At 42.7% G+C, this 21065-nt stretch overlaps 1 protein-coding gene across 2 annotated transcripts in view; it reads left to right on the top strand.

The window, feature by feature from the left end:
- LOC136862711 (protein suppressor 2 of zeste) overlaps positions 1-21065 on the top strand; it is a 293904-nt gene that overhangs the window by 236189 nt on the left and 36650 nt on the right. The window contains exons 6-7 of one of the 2 annotated variants that reach the window (XM_067138929.2): positions 12350-12413; positions 17343-17447. In XM_067138929.2, coding sequence (XP_066995030.2) covers positions 12350-12413; positions 17343-17447 — 169 coding nt within the window. The remainder of the gene's footprint in view (positions 1-12349; positions 12414-17342; positions 17448-21065) is intronic. The other variant, XM_067138930.2, reaches the window with a different exon arrangement.

Below are 21065 nucleotides of genomic sequence, written 5' to 3'. Positions count from 1 at the left end.
CGGCTTACTGTAGGGCAGGTTTACATCATTGTTGACAAAATAAGCCTTTATAGATTAAGATTTGTCTATATTTATTAATACGACACCAAATTAAATATAAAAATTAATATTGGATACTCTATAATAAATCAGTTTTGTAGTCCTTCAGAGTTATGGCACACTTACAATGAGAGAACAAAAAGAATCATTGGTTACGTTAGTTGGAATTAACAGTACTTGCAATACTTTACAAATACAACCGTTTCAAGAGATTCCGGGTCTCTCCCGTGGTGTTTGAACGTACTCCAGCACTCCAGTCTGGTGTCAGTAGATTTACTAGCACGTAAAAGAACTGCGGGACAAAATTCCGGTACCTCGTCGCCTCCACAAATCTTAGACCGAGTGAGTGGCTATGCGGCTTGAGTCACGTAGCTGTCAGCTTGCATTCGGAAGATAGTGGTCTCGAACCCCACTGTTGCTGGCCCTGAATGATTTTCCGTGGTTTTCCATTCTCACACCAGGCTGTACCTTAATTAAGGCCACAGTTAATGCCTTCACACTCCCAGCCTTTTCCTATTCTATCGTCGCTGTAAGACTTGTCCATATTGGTGCGACAGAAACCAAATTATAAATAATAAAAAGTCTTAGAAGTACTCAGTTAATGAGGAAACTCTAATGAGCATATGGAAAGAATAAAACAAGAATTTCACAGTTTCGATCGACTTTCATTTTAATGTGTTTTCTGTTGTGTATACGCAGGTAGAATGACAGTATCGAAAAATAATGAACTGTTATTCCTTCTCCAAATGTCTCTCTGATTTCCTTTTACTTCCTATCCTGTAAACTTATTTGATCTAATGCAGCATATTATCAGGTAATCTGAATGACATGAACATAATGTGTTTCGTTTTCTTACCAGGAGGGGAAGCCCTAATCAGTATTTACAGTGCTCTGTGTCTTCTGGTATGATTTAAAACAAATTTGTTACCTTCATAGATCTGTCTCTGTCTAATCCTTGGCTTTTACAATATGAAGGGGACTGAGGCATGGGCGATACTCTTAATGCCATTCTAAATGCAGCCAGTCCCTGTTATAGATAAATTATTTATCCTGGCAGAATTAGAGACATCTGTCCCTGTCTTACACTTAACCAGTACGAAAATTAGGTTGATAACTAATTACATATTATTAAACAGTAACCTATCATGAATTGTAACTGTGTAGAACTATTGAGCTATAGCTAACAGTAACTACTTGTACATTAGAATTACAGCAGTCAAGCGGAAAAAGCGCAATAATACAGAAAAGGAGTACAGGTTTTAAGATATACATGAACAATAAAGTTGTAAAGACGTAAAGTGAATTACTAAACAAAATAGAATTATCTGTGAAATATAACTCTTGTCCTGTGAGTTTTCACCCAAGTTAAGAAAGGTACAGGGAAAGGATAAAGTAGACGGGAGGAAGAGTATTTAAAAGAAAAGATGACGAGGAAGTAGGGAAGTGATAATGTCTTGCTTCCTTGCTATTTGTATCTTTCCATCAGATATTTTGCACATACACTTTTAAATTTCTTGGACACTGATATCCCTCTGACATCCTGAGGCAGGTTGTTCCATTATGAGTAGTATGAAAGTGTCGCCCATAGGGTTGGTGGATGTGCACTGGGCTTGGCATCCGACGTCTGACTAAGGGAAACTAGCTCACTCCTCATTTCCGTAGTACGCCTATTCATTGGCGCCTAGGCTGTTTATGACAGCTGATGATGGATCTGTTGAAGATCCCGCTAGCCCCCGGGCTGATGATTAAACATATATACAGAGGCTGGCAAAAGTATTCGAACATAAACCGTTTTATTGGATCTATCATTGTTATAACGATGCAAAGAAAGTGTACATAAATATAACTGAGTCTTCAATTAAACATATAAACTCATGAAAAGCACCTGAAACTTATTTCTACCACAAGAAAGAAAGACAGTAGTTCTTTTATAGCCTATCTGGACATGAGTGTTCGAAGAGGAACATGTAATATTTAGTTATCATCCCCATTCTTTGAATTACTGCCAAGAGTCTTTTGGGCATTGAATGCACTTTTTTTTCTTTTTTGACGACTGCAGAGTCCATATTTCTCCATTCTGTTTGAAGAAGTTCTTTAAGATGATCCTCACTTCTCATGTGATGTTTCCTTATACGCTCCTCGAGTTCATTCCAGATGTTCTCTTTAGCATTTAAATCAGCCGATTGGGGCGGTGTCTTCAAAGTTTGAGGAAGGTTGCACATGATCCAAAGCCTTGCAATTTCAACAGTATGCTTTGGGTCATTGTCCAGCTGGAAGTAATAATCATTTCCTAGTCCCAGCATCTCTGCACTTTTCTTAAGACTGTTTTCAAGAATTCTCTTGTATTCAAACTCTTGTATTCAAACTTGTCCATGATCCCATGTATGAACACCAGTTCCCGAAAGCCAGATGAAGCCATGCAACCCCATACCGTAACACTACTGCCTCCATGTTTCACAGTACCTACCATGTTATTAGGTTCCCGTTCTGTATTTGGTAGCTTCCACACTTGAAGACGTCCATCACTCTTGTATAAGCAAAATTTGCTCTCGTCCGACCAGAGAGCTTTGTCACAGACTTCTATCGGTTTCACCACATACTGTTTACCAAAGTCTAGACGCTTTTTCTGATTCACGCGATTGACATATCGTTTCCTCCTACGCACATGCGCGTTGTAACCGACACTATTTAAAACCCGTTCAACTCTTCGTGTGTAAAGCACAGTGCCAAAATTTTGTTCAAGGCATCCTCTAATCTCAGATGCAGTCACTCTTGGATTCTGCTTCACCAATTTTGTTATTTTCCCCTTGTCTCTGGCGGTGAGTTTAGAAGGAGCGCCATTTCTAGGGTTATTTACAACACTGTTTGTCTGTTTGAAGCCCTGAATGATGCAGAACACTGTAACATTGCTTCTGTTGACTGCACTAGCAATTTCGGCGAGGGTTGTCTTTTGTACATATTTATTACAATATGGTTCTCTTCCACCGTTGTCTCTTTACCTTTACGTCCCATTTAGCCTGTGAACGCTTACGAGAACACACCATTGAGTGACTCCTTCGAGGCATAGTATAAATACAACGGCTATGTGGTAGGGGCTACAGTGCGCATTCCACAAAGTTTCTCTCTACTCGTTTCGGTACGTTCGAATACGTGTCATTCAATAAGTGGGACAGCGGGGTAAATGCAGTGCAGTTTGCGTGATAAAACATGCAATATACTATTTCAAATTTAGTTTCAGAGACGCAGAATGTTAATGTTTGTGTGTTTAAAAATTCAGCACTGCTAAAAAATATTACGTTGTTTATAATGCAGTACATACAATGTAACGTATTATATGATTCGAATACTTTTGTTGGCCTCCTTACATACATCAGTAGGGGAGCCATTCAAACCAATCTCCTCTGTAATCTTAATTTTACACAGTATTTTTGGGCGATTTATACAAGTTTTGGTGGATATGATTTGGCTGCACTGTTGTCATGACTACACGAGCCTCCCACCCATCTGCCTGGTCGATACGCACGCGGTAGGGAGTTTGAAGGGCGGGGGTGTGGGTGGGGGGCAGCTGTCCTCACAATGTTGGAGAGGAGAGGCAATACGCTCATTCCACACTTGTGGAGGCCGGTTGGAATTATTTCATAGCTCAATATTGCCACCAGGTTTGTATTGAGCTGGTCAGTCACTAAGTGAATTTTGTACTATGGGCATAAAATTGCTGGTTGGTACAAAATTGAGTTTTAATTTAATTTAGTGCATGCTTCAATATTTTAATCAATGAAAGCAGCAATCCTTTTCTTACATAGTAATATTGCAAATATTAATATTGTCTAATCTAATGTAATTAAACATGGATTGGGCTTACAACAAAGTGTTACAAAATATTCCTCTTAGGGGTAGCTTACACGCGTCGTTTTATCATAATATGTTATGTCAATGTTGGCCGCGAATTCCTTGAAAAATATTATCATGCTTGTGCTGCAGTCTTCTCCGGGATGCACTGGTGTAGATACCTCGTGGTCTGTTAAAGTGGTGAATTTTGATGAGCGAATGCTCTAAACTTACTTTAAAATATTAAATTAGTTCTTGAATTTGGGCTTGGTAAATGGAAAATTCAGAACAGAAAGGTGTTCTGGACTGTCTATTGTGAATTTACTGTTTTGTAAATGAACTTCACCTCATCTTTCCGTTTTCGTTCTGATCAGGGGAGACCCTATTGTACAAGTTAATGCAAGTTTTTTGAACCTTTAAATAGCTTCACATTTCTTATCACAAATTCCAAAGATCTACGTGCTTCAGCAACCATTAGGAATTAATCAATCATGATTTAAAGACTTCGTCCATTCGCGAATAGATTTCATATGTATCACTCATGGACTGTTACCTTGTACATGTAAAATGTCGTACATTATTTAAGTACTTGTTATAATGAGGTTAATGAGGTGTGAGTCAGGAATATGAAGGTGTCGCCAGTTAGGTGTTCCTCTCGTCGTAACATAATATCGCGCGTTTTCGCTGTGGCGGGCGACGTGGTATAACGGTATACTGAGAAAGAAATTTTTACATATATTCAACGTAGACACGAATAATATTTGTAACTGTGTTTCTGGAAATGGAGGCATTATAGTGGCTGGGTGCTGGTGCCTTCCCCTCCTACACTCACATCCCTAATGCCCAAGGCTCAAATCCTGGTGATTATGGGGTGAAATTTTTCAGCTGAAAAATCACAAGGTGTTAGGAAATGCATCCGGCCTCAGATCACCGCCTAAGCCTTGAACACGCAGGCTTGTAGTTTTCCGTAGATGTTAATAAACCAATATCATAACCACGGGATGTCCAGTTGTACGTTGAAACCGAACAACAAGGATTTCCTCTAATTATTTGGTGATTAATCATGGCATTTGCTTTTCAGAAATATGTGATTAATGCACTGATACGAGATAGTCATTATGTTGGCATTGTAAGAATGCTAGTCCGACGATCCCATTTCACAGACACTGGCTATCAGTTGCGACATACACAGTGAGCAGTAACCAAGGCTGTGCTGGTAGAGATCGGCTTCTTCTCCGCGTACGTAAATTGCTTGTTTAGATATTTCTTACGCTTATCCGATTTACTGAAATATCCTATAGAAAAGTAATAATTCAGCTATAGCAGTTATGGATAGCTGAAGTACCACCAGCATGCATTCAGTGCAAAATATAAGTTCACAGCAGATGACGCAAGCTCAGCGAGTGGAGACAAAGTAGGCTACAGCTGTGAAGCAGGTCTGATTTAGACCTGTGTTGGTGAACACATGGCTATGCCCGAATGTGAAACTTTACCCTCTTCCAGAGGTTTTTATTCAGTAAATGCAATCATAGGATAACGAGAGGAAGGACAACAACAAAAGCTAGTATTTGATGTATTTAAGCATATTGCGGGCTAAGAAACAATACCACGTATCTGATAATACTCTTCGTATCAGTTATTTTCTTAAGACTGGTCACACCCCCCAGCCACAAATGCATGACGTATTTACGCACTCTTACAGTATAATATACTGTATTTAACGTTAATTTTCCTTCGTCGGTAAAATAACTAACGATGGCAGAAGTAAGGAGGACATAAAATGCACAGACTAGCACAAGCAACAAGAAAAGAAATTCCCTTCCTTCAAACATTGGTATAGGATTTTTTTTTCTAGTTGCTTTACGTCGCACCGACACAGATAGGTCTTATGGCGACGATGGGACAGGGAAGGGCTAGGAATGGGAAGGAAGCGGCCGTGGCCTTAATTAAGGTACAGCCCCAGCATTTGCCTGGTGTGAAAATGGGAAACCACGGAAAACCATTTTCAGGACTGCCGACAGTGGGGTTCGAACCTACTATCTCCCGAATACTGGATACTGGCCGCACTTAAGCGACTGCAGCTATCGAGCTCGGTAGGTATAGGAATTAGAAATATGTTTTTGAAGACTTTCGCCTGGAGCGCGGCATTGTATGGAAGTGATTCATGGTCTAGCTAAAAAAGAATTATACCAGATTATACAAGCTTTTGAAATGTGGTTTTATAGAAGAATGCCAAAGGTGAGATGGGTAGATCGCATCACGAATGAAGAGGCACTGAATCGAATTGGTGAGAGGAGATCGATTTAGATAAATTTGATGAGAAGAAGAGATACAATGATAGGACACATCTTAAGACACACAGAATTTGTTTGGTTGGCTTTTGAGTGAAGTGTAGGCGGTAAGAACAGTAGGCCTAGGGGTAGACCAAGGTATGAATATCACAAGCAAATAGACCAGATGTAGGGTGTAGTAGTTCCGTAGAAATGAAAAGGTTAGTTCAGGATATGGTGGCATGGAGAGCTGCATCAAACCCGTCTATGGACTGATGACTCAAACAACAACAATTATTATTATTATTATTATTATTATTATTATTATTATTATTATTATTATTATTATGCTATTTGTTTTACGCCTCACCGACTCAGGCAGTTCTTATGGTGACGATGTGCTTATGCAGGGCCCGGATTGGGAAAGAAGCGACCGTGGATTTAATTAAGGTACAGCCCCAGCATATTCACATTTGCCTGGTGCGGAAATGGGAAACCACGGAAAACCATATTCAGGGTTGCCGATAGTACGCTCCGAACCCACCATCTCCTGAATGCAAGCTAACAGCTACTCAGTCCGAACCGCGCATGTGTTTCTGTGGTGTGTTGTATGTAAATAAAGATGGAATGGATCACAAGTACCTAGACGTGAGCTAGAGGAATTAACCAAACACAGCTAAAATCCGTGGTCCGTCCGGGAATCGAACCCGGGACCTTATGGAACTAAGGCTATTATGCTGACAATTTAACCAAGGAGCCGGAAATATTGAATTAATTGGGCAAAATGATTAAATGAGCAGATGGTTTATAGGTAGAGAGACGTTTTGGTTGGCGTACCTCCAAAATCCAATTGTTTTACCTTGGTACGCCCGAAGTACGTGTATATTACGATTGCCGCATACGAGAAATAACAAAGGATTAATGCTGGATGTCAAAAAATAGTAACTATAATCAATATCATCATCATCTTCCACAGCTTATCCCGCTTGCTTACGGTCCCTACGCATACTGAGGCATGAAAGAGTTGTGGCCGGGGATTTAAGGTCGCATCACGGGATTTTCATCCCACCCCAGCTACACCAGGTATCAATCCACGGTCGCTGGGATGGTAGACGAGCAGCTAAGCCGCGACACGACTCTATTTCCCAATAATATATGACGTCGCTTGGCAAACCTCGTAATTCTTTCGGAGTGAATTTTACAGAAGCAGCCCAAAACTGAGCGGTCAGATTCTTCGACTATTGGACTCTTCTGTTCCCTTCTCAGGCAACGCGGCAAGACTTTACAAGACAGTTGGAGAAACGTTGTTTTCTCGTGAGTGGAATTACGAGGTGTTCATTGCCTAGCAACGATATGTTATTAATGCAACAATTACTATTGTACTATATGCACTGCTACTGAATAAAACAGAAATGCGTGAGTTGATTTCGAAACAAAAGGTTAAAAAAGAGCAATGCAGCTTAAGACCTAGTCAACGGGAGGTAATACATACTTTAGAATGAATAGTTCAGAAAGGAGACTGTGTAGTGGTGGACAAAAAAAAAAAAAACTAAATCAAAACAAAATTTGACCGAAAATAAGCAGGCCCAACTCTTTTCTGAACAAACAAACAAACCCCATGGCACTACAGCCCATGAAGGGCCTTGGCCTACCAAGTGACCGCTGCTCGGGCCGAAGGCCTGCAGATTACAAGGTGTCAAGCGGTCAGCACGAGGAATCCTCTCAGCCGTTATTCTTGGCTTTCTAGACCGGGGCCGCTATCTCACCGTCAGATAGCTCCTCAGTTCTAATCACGTAGGCAGAGTGGACCTTGAACCAGCCCTCAGGTCCAGGTAGAAATCCCTGACCTGGCCGGGAATCGAACCCGGGCCTCCGGGTAAGAGGCACGCACGCTAACCCTACACAACGGGGCCGGCTCTCTTTTCTGAACAGCGTACTGAAAATATTTAAAGGCTAAGATAAATTTGCGTACCCTTTGAGACGACCCCGCTTACCTCTAGTGGTGCGCGTACCACACTTTGAATGCAACTGCTCTAGGCTGTAGGCTATATAGGCCTACTGTATGTTTAAAACGTAATGTTTCCCTTATGAACTTCACTTACCCCTATCGTTCCACCATCTGCCGTCCACAGTATGTCAGGTGTCTTTATTTACGTCCTAAAATAAGACAGCTCTATTAAAGTCTCTGCGATAGCTAGATCATCTCCTTGTCATGCATGCATTACCTAGGAAGGTTGACGAGATCTCTTTCAACGATACATTTTAATTCATATTCGTCCTATTCGTCATATTGTGTCCCAGAGGAGCTCTGTTACATGTCACTAATCTACCGACATGAGGGTGGTGTATTTGAGCGCTGTCAAATACCACGGGACGGAGCCAGGATCGAACCCGCCAACTTTACCGTCTGAGCCACTCAGTCCGGCTTTCGGCCGATCACCTTGTTGACAGAAAGGGTACAAACTCTAGTCGTTTTTTTTTTTTTTTTTTTTTTTTTGCTAGGGGCTTTACGTCGCACCGACATATATAGGTCTTATGGCGACGATCTCTAGTCGATTGGTCTGTGGTTATTTATATATGTGTTTTTCAGAAGTGCTCCAAAACTGACTCCCCAGTACAACCCTCGATCTGACAGGTACGTAACGGGAGTCCACGCATATTGATGTACAGTATCTAGGAGGTCTAGGAATAATATTCGCCAAATATACCACACCACCTGGCAATGATCTATGTAAGTCACACAGCACTTTTTAAAATTTCCTTCCTTGTCCTCTGTAAACGGCCTCTGTTTACAATTAATAAGGGAGAAGGTTATTTAACGCGGCAAAATTAAAGATTTTCGCGTTCTCGAGTCAAGGTGTGGACTGTGGAAGCCAGTTTGCTGTGCATAGCTTCATTGTAGTAGAATGTGTGCAGTGAGACTGCTGGATGAGGGGTGAGGAGACTACACAGCTGTTTCTGCTTCATTCGCACACCCTGCTAGGGCTTCGAGTAGTGCAACAAAACCATTATGCGATGATTGGAAACGGAGCCTTCGTCACCTTGGTAGACTGGACTTCTGATGTCCTTGTTATTTTATAAAATTAACACAAATTCAAATTTAAAACATGACCGATGGCTAAGAACTCATTGAAACACGAAATGATTTTAATTCAAGAATGCTGTCTTAATTCATATAGCGAACTGATGAATAAAATACACTGACTGACAGAGCAAATGCAACACCAAGAAGGAATGGTCAGAACTGTATGCCAATTGCAGGGTAGACTGACGTCACTGAGGTATGCTCATGATGTGAAATGCGCCGCTGTGCTGCGCACGTAGCGAACGATAAATGGGACACGGCGTTGGCGAATGGCCCACTTCGTACCGTGATTTCTCAGCCGACAGTCATTGTAGAACGTGTTGTCGTGTGCCACAGGACACGCGTATAGCTAAGAATGCCAGGCCGCCGTCAACGGAGGCATTTCCAGCAGACAGACGACTTTACGAGGGGTATGGTGATCGGGCTGAGAAGGGCAGGTTGGTCGCTTCGTCAAATCGCAGCCGATACCCATAGGGATGTGTCCACGGTGCAGCGCCTGTGGCGAAGATGGTTGGCGCAGGGACATGTGGCACGTGCGAGGGGTCCAGGCGCAGCCCGAGTGACGTCAGGACGCGAGGATCGGCGCATCCGCCGCCAAGCGGTCGCAGCCCCGCACGCCACGTCAACCGCCATTCTTCAGCATGTGCAAGACACCCTGGCTGTTCCAATATCGACCAGAACAAATTCCCGTCGATTGGTTGAAGGAGGCCTGCACTCCCGGCGTTCGCTCAGAAGACTACCATTGACTCCAGAGCATAGACGTGCACGCCTGGCATGTTGCCAGGCTAGAGCGACTTGGATGAGGGAATGGCGGAACGTCGTGTTCTCCGATGAGTCACGCTTCTGTTCTGTCAGTGATAGTCACCGCAGACGACTGTGGCGTCGGCGTGGAGAAAGGTCAAATCCGGCAGTAACTGTGGAGCGCCCTACCGCTAGACAACGCGGCATCATGGTTTGGGGCGCTATTGCGTATGATTCCACGTCACCTCTAGTGCGTATTCAAGGCACGTTAAATGCTCACCGCTACGTGCAGCATGTGCTGCGGCCGGTGGCACTCCCGTACCTTCAGGGGCTGCCCAATGCTCTGTTTCAGCAGGATAATGCCCGCCCACACACTGCTCGCATCTCCCAACAGGCTCTACGAGGTGTACAGATGCTTCCGTGGCCAGCGTACTCTCCGGATCTCTCACCAATCGAACACGTGCGGGATCTCATTGGACGCCGTTTGCAAACTCTGCCCCAGCCTCGTACGGACGACCAACTGTGGCAAATGGTTGACAGAGAATGGAGAACCATCCCTCAGGACACCATCCGCACTCTTATTGACTCTGTACCTCGACGTGTTTCTGCGTGCATCGCCGCTCGCGGTGGTCCTACATCCTACTGAGTCGATGCCGTGCGCATTGTGTAACCTGCATATCGGTTTGAAATAAACATCAATTATTCGTCCTTGCCGTCTCTGTTTTCTCCCCAACTTTCATCCCTTTCGAACCACTCCTTCTTGGTGTTGCATTTGCTCTGTCAGTCAGTGTATATAAAAGCAGGCGCATTCGGACATCACGGTGGTCATATTAAAGGCACTGTATGAACTAATTGTCTATGTTGTAGACATTGCTAGAGGACGGTGATGATTCAGAAATGACGTGGCCAGCTCATGCCCTACCCTGTATCCCTCTAGACACGTTTGAAATTAATTAGAACGCCGACTTCGTAATAGACTCCAATAAACCATAGTACAGGCTGCTCTGACTATTGCTCTTCAGAAATCACCAGCCTAACCATAGTTTCTTCCCAGCAACGTAGGCCTATACCGGTAATATATTGTCGGAGACGCCGAGATGCCGGAGTTTAGTCCTGCAGGAGTTCTTCACGTGCCAGTAAATTCACCGACACAAGGCTAACGTATTTGAGCACCTTCAAATACCACCGGACTGAGCCAGGATCGAACCTGCCAAGTTGGGGTCGGAAGGCCAGTGCCCTGATGAATCACGTCTTTGTCTGTATTCCAGTGACGCACATCGCCGAGTGCACAGAAGGCAAATGAAGCACTTCATCCTGGATGTGTGCAAGGTCAGGTTCAAGCCGGAGGTTGGTCTGTGAAGTTTTCTGGGTGTTTTTCGTACCATGAATCGGGTCCACTCACTGAGGTGACTACTAACATGAATCAGCCTGTTTTATTTGAACATTCTGGACGATCAGGTGTTGCCTTTCAGTCAACATCTGCATGATGAGTATGCTGTAGGTACCCCAATTTTTTAAGATGACAACGGCAAAGTTCATCAGGCTTTACGCATATGTAACTGGATTTGTGAATACTCCCCCACACTAATATGTCTTGATTGGCCAGCAAAATCACCTGACTTGAACCCCACTGCTTATCTGTGGGATATGTTGGAACAGCGGGTAAAATGCCGACATCAACATCTCCGCAATTTGGGAGAATTGCGCGATCATATCCTGAGCGAGCGGCTTAAAATGGCTGCGACGTAGCTGCCCAACCTTGTGGACTCGCTTCCTAACTGAATCCAGGCGGTTATCAGGTCCAGAGGCGGAGTTACTCTGTATGATGCTTGTAATGGTTTCACCAGGGGCGTCTAATTGTTTGTCCGGTGAGCTTTTCCCGCTACAATATACGGAAAGCTCGGCTCAATGTTAGTGTAGATATTAATGGAGAGAGAAAGATATTCTGCCAGATATATTTAATAAAAGAACATGTTTACTGGCTGAAAACGTGTAAATTTTACAAAATATGAAGTAATACGAATATTTTCATTAAATATGACACTTTCCCCGAAATAAAATCAAATATAATTTCCTTTTTTAATTTCCTTCATGTATTTCCGCATACTGCAAATTGTAAAAAAAACTTGATCACCTAGTACTAGCAGCCATGGTGTAAAATATCAAATTTAATAGTTTCCCAGTCGGTAATCATTACTTCAAAGAAAGCAACGGGAAACTATCTTACTCCTCAGTTCCCTAGTACACCTCTGCAGTGACACCTAGCCTATTTATGTGAGCTTATGGTGGACTTGTTGAGGATTCAATCAGCCTTAGGGCTGATAAATTAACGGGCAATCATTGGTTGTGATGGTGGACAATAACCATCTTTTTTACTCTGTTTCAGGAGCCGTGACACTGATGAGTGCGACAGCGTGAGTGCGTCGAGCCACAGTTCGGTGACAGGAGAGGTGAGTAAAGTATTATCCTTTTCAGATAGTCTCAGTAATAAAAATAATAATAATAATAATAATAATAATAATAATAATAATAATAATAATAATAATAATAATAATAATGTCCGCCTCTGTGGTGTAGTGGTTAGTGTGATTAGCTGCCGCCCCCGGAGGCCCGGGTTCGATTCCCGGCTCTGCCACGAAATTTGAAAAGTGGTACGAGGGCTGGAACGGAGTCCACTCAGCCTCGGGAGGTCAACTGAGTAGAGGTGGGTTCGATTCCCACCTCAGCCATCCTGGAAGTGGTTTTCCGTGGTTTCCCACTTCTCCTCCAGGTAAATGCCGGGATGGTACCTTACTTAAGGCAACGGCCACTTCCTTCCCTCATCCTTGTCTATCCGTTCCAATCATCCCATCCCCCACCGAGGCCTCTGTTCAGCATAGCAGGCGAGGCCGCCTGGGCGAGGTACTGGTCATACTCCCCAGTTGTATCCCCCGACCGAATGTCTCACACTCCAGGACACTGCCCTTGAGGCGGTAGAGGTGGGATCCCTCGCTGAGTCCGAGGGAAAAGCCAATTCTGAGGGTACCCAGATTATGAATAAATGAACGAATTAATGATAATAATAATAATAGTAAAGTCTTTTTTAACAAATACCCATATACGTTTAGAAACAAGAAAGGCTTTTGTAAAATCTTTGTTATTTGCTTTTCGTCGCACCGACACAGATAGATCTTATGGCGACGATGAGGCAGGAAGGGGCTAGGAGTGGGAAGGAAGCGGCCGTGGCCTTAATTAAGGTACAGCCCCTGCATTTGCCTGGTGTGAAAATGGGCTTCAGGGCTGCCGACAGTGGGGTTCGAACCCACGATCTCCCGAATACTGGATACTGGCCTCAGTTACGTGCCTGCAGCTATCGAGCTCGGTTGTAAAATCTTTGTCTTGAGTGTACTACTTTACGTTTGTGAGAGGGGGACTATTGGAAACAAGGAAACATATTCATTGGAAGAAACTGAAATGTGGATTTGGTGGAAAATGACGAGGACATGCTGGACTGAAAGAATAGACGAATCAAGATGTTCTAAAAGAAATCAATGAACAACGGAGACTGATAAATGATAAACAAAGAGGTAAGGTAAGGTGTATTCTGCCCGCAGGCAGGTCCGAACGTCCGCAAAGGTGTGGCTGATCCGGAGATTACGTACGGTAGGGTGGCCAGTTCCTTTCCGCTCCTCCATTCCCAGGGCGTGGCAACCCATCAAAATCTTGACCACGCCCAATGTTGCTTAACTTCGGAGATCTCACGGGATCCAGTGTTTCAACACGTCTACGGCCGTTGACGAAAAGGAAAGAAGGAAGGTAAAACTTGTAGGTGATATCCTGAGACATAATGGCTTCCAAAAAACGTCTTTGAAAGAAAAATACTAGGAAAGAAAGGAAGAGGAAGACCAAGACAGACATACTACGAGGATGTGAGAAACTTGATGGAATGTAAAAACTACAAGCAGGATTGAGAGAAGAATGTTTGCAGCGACAAGGCTTAGTGTAATAATAATAATAATAATAATAATAATAATAATAATAATAATAATAATAATAATAATAATAATAATAGTACACACTAGCGAAAGGGAAGCCAATGACAGCAGGCGAGAAATGATGGCCGCTGCCTTCCGTATAATATAGGCTACAGCTTGTACAAGGAAAGGTTTTCGGCGACGGTAGATGGGAAATTACAACACAGTCTTTATGCAAGCGAGTGCCTCCGTATGACTGGAGAGGGTGGGTTAAGAAAAACCGAGATATTTGAGAGGAAGATCGTTCGCAAGATAGTGGGCCTAATGATAGTAGATGGACAGTTAAGGTTAAGAGGAGGTGAAGAATTGTGTGAAGAACGCGATCTGCTGGTGGAGTCAATAAAAATGCGTAGGCTGAAGTTCGATGAACATCTGTTCAGGATGGATGAAAAGCGGCTGACAAAACAGATTTTCAAAATACTGAAGTTTCAAGTAAGTGATTTCAGGAGATCAGAAAAGATATGGGCAGTGTTGATGTCGGGCGGATCTCAGATCGAGCCCGATACAGCTTACAGTTTCAGCAACGTTTTCATGAATAACTAAGCAAGGCAGAGGATGAATGGAGGAAGGAAGACAGGCTGACAGAGAAAGAATGCAGATAATCTGGGCTGCAAAAAAAAAAAAAAAAAAAAAAAAAAAAGTTGCTATTTCTTGAGGTATACAGTACTTTTGCGTTTACCTCTTGGCACAGGGCAGAACAAAATCTAGCTTCCACCGAAATCCCAGTCTTATCCATGACTACGACAGTATGGAAGCTGCTGCGGTATTGGTAGTGCTGAGCAATGACATTCGGAGCACGACCTGTGAGTCGGGTTTTTAAGAAAGGTGTTGCTTGTAGGGTCAGTCTTGCTATGGCTCAGTGAGGAAAGCAATGGTAAACTACCTCACTCCTCACATTGCCTAGTACGCCTCATTTCGGCGCCGCCATCATTTTTTGGGTCTCCCCTATAACAGCATAGCCTTTGCTGGTGCTATTTGAGGACCCAACGAGCCTTTGGGCTGATGATCTAACAAACATTCTTCTTCACTGTAGACAATTATGCCTTTCAGCGTTCAGTCTCCATGCCTCGGTGAATTAACTATGCGCTTCCTAAATCCTGTCTTTGTAACTAGATGTGTGGTTTCGTTTGGTTCTACAGCTCTTACCATTAAATCATCAGTAAGTGACATGAAGAGATCACAGCTTGAACGAAATCGATGACCCCATTGCTCTGTGGTCTCCTCTTGTGAATCTTACCATCCTGACGTTGGTCTCTCTCTACTTCTCTTACCCCCCATGGCCAAGTCAGGTTTTTCTTTTATTTTCCTTCTGCTAATTGTTCAACGTCGCACTAACACACCGAAGGTTTTTTTTAGTTGCTTTACGTCGCACCGACACAGATAGGTCTTATGGCGACGATGGGATAGGAAAGGGCTAGGGGTGGGAAGGAAGCGGCCGTGGCCTTAATTAAGGTACAGCCCCAGCATTTGCCTGGTGTGAAAATGGGAAACCACGGAAAAATATTTTCAGGGCTGCCGACAGTGGGGTTCGAACCTACTATCTTCCGAATACTGGATACTGGCCGCACTTAAGCGACTGCAGCTATCGAGCTCGGTCCGAAGGTTTTCGGCGACGGTAGATGGGAAAAGGTTAGAATTGAGAAGGTAGCCTTAATTAAGGTACCGCCCCAGCACTTGCCTAGTGTGAAAATGAAACTAGAGACAACCGTATTCAGGGCTGCCGACGGTGGGATTCAAACCCATGGTGTTCTTCCTATAGCCTATCATCCATCCACTGTTTCCTAGGTTTTGCCCGTTTCCTGTTGCCCTTACTCTTCCGGTTTAGCATCATCTCGGGAATTTTGTCATCTTTTTCAGGTGTCCGAACCATTTTAATCTTCTTTTATCTATCACATCAAACATTCTTCTCTACCTCCATAATTCGTCTGATTTTATGCTCCTTACAACCTTGACTTTCTAGCCACTCTCCTTCAAAAATCCATCTCTATGGCTAAGGGTGTGTTCGCTTATTGTCTGTCAACTGTCCATATTTTTCTCCATACAGCAAAATACTCTCTACCAAGGAGTTTCAGATGGATTTCTTCGTTTTAGAAAGTATTAATGGTGAAAACATTTCTTAGCGGATAAAGTAGGGGTCCCCATACTACGAAAAACGTAAAATTAAGCAATTTCCTCAATTGTGCCGAAAGCTGAAGGGCTAAAGGACCAGAAAGGTTTCAAATTGTCAGTCTTAGATAGATTTATCAAGCTAATAAAAATCAAATTCAGAAAATCACTTCCGGCCTAAATGCAGTTCCGGCAAAACAGCCTAAAATCGCTTGTTTCGTTACTCATTTTATTTTCGATTCAAATCTTAGCCAAATTAACTTATTTACACAATTCTTTCTATAATGTGTTCCCTGGTTCAACATCCTCAGGCTTATTTTGATTTTTTTGAAAAATGTCCACATCGAATGTAGTTACATGGGCTTATGTGAAACTCTGCATTGACTTACACGAGTGCTTGTAGTGATAGGAAAAGGCAAACTGCTAATCTAGTCGACCGGATAACGATGATTAAGAAAAGGATTGTAATTTTTAGGAGTAAATAAATAATGCATTCTCATAATTTATTATATATTATTTACCTAAAATTCGTAGCTCATATCCCTACGAGGTTTTCAACATTGAGTTGCTTGCCTGAAGGAAACTAGATTTTTCTCCATAATACCGAATTTAGTGCCCTAGTTGTTCTGCTGGCCATTTAACTCCTGTTTCATTTTCAGGCGAATATGTGCCATCAGCCTCAGTCCTTCTATTTATTCTTCTCCTACCATTTTTCCCACGCTTATGGGGTTGCGGGTGTGTACTGTGTGGCACTTGTGGATTTGGTCCTGTTCCACGGCCAGATGCCCTTCCTGACGCCAACCTTATGTGGCGGGATGTACTCACCATCGCATGTTTCTGTGGTGTTGTCCCCGTGCCAGAGGGGTTAACCAGATGCGGTTAAAATCCCCGATCCGGCTGGAAATCGAACCAGGGACCCCTCTAAACCGAAGGTCTTAACTCAGAACATTTAGCCAACGAGTCGAACATATGCCTCAGCCATTGATCCCAAATATCTAAATTTATTGACTGTCTTATTTTCCTCACAGGGAGCGATGACATGCGATGTTAGGCCCCTTAAAACAACAAGCATCATCATCATCATCATCATCATCATCATCATTTTCCTCTCTTCATACGCATTTAACTATCATTGTTTTCTTATTCTACAGTATTATGCTGACTAGATATATTGCTTTATCATTAATTGTTTTAAAGTTTTCACTGTTTGATATTTGTATCCTTCATGGTTTTTCGCATTGAATAAAGCTTTTGTTGCAGCATGTGGGACCGAAGAAGCGGTATCTACTGTGCCCTGCGGTGGTTACAGTGGGAAATCTCAAAAAGTTCCTGCGGTACAAATTCGAGCTCTCCGAAACGCACAAGGTAATACAGTTTCCTAATTTCTAAGTGTGCATGTAACCCAGCAGAATTTAGAGGATATGTTAGAAGTGATGAACGGTACCCAGTTCCAGATTACATACACACAAGAAGTAAAATTGGTACTTTTATAAATTTCAATAATTTTGAGATAGACCTAGAAATGTGTCAAAATTAAGATTATATACAAATATTGTCCATAATTTAATACAACTCAAAGAAAAATTCGTTAAAATTATTGTATAATATTATTTTTAATTACTTCCGAGGCACACATTTCACTTGTCCTGAAAGGTGGAAAATCGAATGTCGTTTTAGTTTCACACGTACAATATGAAGGGTCGTGAAAACAAAAACACGTTGGTACCGAGCAAGTGGCTGCGCGGTTTGCGTCACGTAGCTGCCAGCTTGCATGCATGCTGTCACGCTGTCAGCAGCCCTGAAGATGGTTTTCCGTGGTTTCCCATTTTAAAACAAGGTCATGCTGTGGACTTACCTTTCATATCCCATCGTCGAGACCTTTCTGGGCCTATGCGACTTAAAGCGAATTGTAAAAATATACAAATGTTAATATCCACATTTCTACGATTTTGAGTTGGAGATTCTGAAGGTATCTCTGTGGTGTAGGGGTTAGTGTGATTAGCTGCCTTCCCCGGAGGTTCCAGTTCGATTCCCGGCTCTGCCACGAAATTTGAAAAGTGGTACGAGGGCTGGAACGAGGTCCACTCAGCCTCGGGGGGTTAACTGAGTAGAGGTGGGTTCGATTCCCAACTCAGCCATCCTGGAAGTGGTTTCCCACTTCTCCTCCAGGCAAATGCCGGGATGGTACCTAACTTAAGGCCACGGCCGCATCCTTCCTTCTTCCTTGCCTATCCCTTACCATCTTCCCATCCCCCGCAAGGCCCCTGTTCAGCATAGCAGGTGAGGCCGCCTGGGCGAGGTACTGGTCATCCTCTCCAGTTGTATCCCCCTACCAAGAGTCTGAAGCTCCAGGACACTGCCCTTGAGGCGGTAGAGGTGGGATCCCTCGCTGAGTCCGAGGAAGAAAACCAACCCTGGAGGTTAAGCAGATTAAGAAAGAAAGAAAAGATTCTGAAGGTGATCGGGATCAGGTACCAAGAACGAAGAATCATCCACAATCTGTATAAAAATTAATTGGCATTGTTAAGAAGAAGCAGAAATCCAGAAAGGAGTGAGGCAAGGTTGCAGTTTGTCCTCCATCATTTTCAATGTTTATGTAGAACAGGCAGTAGAGGAAATCAAAGAGGAATTTGGAAAGGAAATCACAATCCAAGGAGAGGAAATCAAAACCCTGAGATTTGCTGAAGATATTGCTATTTTATCTGAGACTGCAGAAGATCTCGAGAAATTGCTGAATGGTATGGACAGAGTCTTGGAAAAGGAGTACAAGATGAAAATAAGTAAGTCAAAAACAAAAGTAATGGAGTGGAGTCGAAGTCATGTGATGCAGAAAATATTAGATTAGGAAATGAAGTCTTAAAGGAAGTAGATGAATATTGTTACTTGGGTAGTGGAAAGATTGCGTGAAATGACATTAGTAGACGAATGACTTTGAGTGGTGTTTTTAAAAGTATGAAAGATCGCAATATGAAGATAAAGTTGGAATTCAGGAGGACACATTGGGGCAAATATTCGTTTATAGGAAGAGTAGTTCGGGGCAGGAATAATTCACCAAGGGAAATGTTCAATAAATTTCCAAATTATTTGCAAGTACTGTATTTAGGAAAGGACTAGGTAAACAGCAGATAGGGAATCTACCATCAGGGCGACTGCCCTAAATGCAGATCGGTGGTGATTGATTGTATTGGGAACTGCGTGTTACTATGGTGGAAAGTAGTGTTTTATGTGTGTGCAAATGCATGAATTACGGGAATGTCGAGGATAGTACAAACGCTCAGTCCCCGAACCAATGGAATTAACCGTTCATGATAAAAATCTGATTACCTAGCCGGGAATCGAATCCGGCGAATGCGTTGACCATGTCACCCACGGAGTCAGACTCAGTGGCTAGTAAGAAAGACCGACTTGTTTGACTGTGAGGTAAATTTACCACCCAAGTAGTGACGAACGCATAGTACCGCTTAGGAATATAGTAATGGTCTTTATTTCTTCTTTACTGGAATAGATTGCAGTTCATCCAATTTTTCTCCATTTACATTAACTGGCAAACGGTTTAATATCCCTTGCCCGAGACTCGTATTGCATCTCTCAGCTCTTTCTGACGACGATCACGGGGTAACTGCTTAGTATTTGGTTCTTAGCTCCCTTCATATATTGCAATGAATTATACATGTTCCACAGACGGCTGTACTTGAAAGCAGTGTACCGTCCTTGAATCACTAATAAGTGGGCGTCAACTTATTTTGTTGGAGCACATGTGCAACCGCAGATGAGCTACGTCACGGCGCTTTCATTTGTTTCGTTTGTGAGCGGTAATATGTGCAGTACTATCAGCTCGTTATCAGATGGTAGGTGAGTGGGATCCATATTTCACTAGGAATATGGTGGGTGGAAGTCTTAAATCCCGCAAAGGGACGCAGGCAAGAAGCGAAAAAAGGTACCGTACGTGCAAAAACCTTCGGTGTTTTGTGGAAGGACTTGTCTGATTATTTATTAATTATTTATTCTCCCGGACAAACAACTCTCTGATTTCTTTGCTCTAGTTTTGGGTGACTGTTGATATCGTGATGCTCAGTCCGGTGGTATTTGAATGTGCTTAAGTTCGTTAGACTCGTATCGGAATATTTACTGGCACGTAACGGAACTCCTGCGGGAGTGAATTCTGGCACCTTAGCGTCTACGAAAACCGTAAAAAGTGCTTAGTTGGACGTTATTATTATTATTATTATTATTATTATTATTATTATTATTATTATTAGGTACCTATTGTGATGACCAAGGTGAGTAGCTCAGATGGTGGAGTGCTAGATTTCTGAGCTCAAGTTTTTCGGTTGAAAAATCCCACACGCATTGTCTGGGATATACATAAATACATACATAAATACATACATACATACATACATACATACATACATACATACATACATACATACACATTTAGCCGGTTTTGTGCCACAGCCGTTTGGGTAGTCGACTCCTATTGCCAAGGCTGTTGGATCGAATCTCGACACTTTCGTCAATATTTAAAAGTAGGCTTACTTTGGGAAACTGAGCTCGTTCCATTTCGGTAGCTTTTGTGGACATAATCTCAACAGTCTGGCTTCTCGTAAGGTCTTTGACAGAAAAGTGGGGGTTCAAATTTATTATTATTATTATTATTATTATTATTATTATTATTATTATTATTATTATTATTATTATTATTATTAATTGGTTCCTTGGCTGAATGGTGAGCGTACTAGCCTTCGATTCAGAGTGCCGAGGTTCTATTCCTGACCGAACAAAGCATTTTGACTGCGTATGGTTAGTTCGTCTGGCTCGGGGACTGAGGGTTTGCGTTTGTCTTAATACACTTCAGTTCATTTACATTTTCTTACCATACTATGAATCTCCATAGCAACACGCAATAGTGAATACATTCCTCCACACATTTCCGCAGCCTCTAGTCTTGCTTTTTCTAGCTTTTTTTCCGTTGGAGAACTG

This window comes from Anabrus simplex, chromosome 2 (assembly GCF_040414725.1).
Source record: "Anabrus simplex isolate iqAnaSimp1 chromosome 2, ASM4041472v1, whole genome shotgun sequence".
In the NCBI taxonomy this organism is placed as follows: Eukaryota; Metazoa; Arthropoda; class Insecta; order Orthoptera; family Tettigoniidae; genus Anabrus; species Anabrus simplex.
This window is presented reverse-complemented; position numbering and strand designations above follow the sequence as displayed.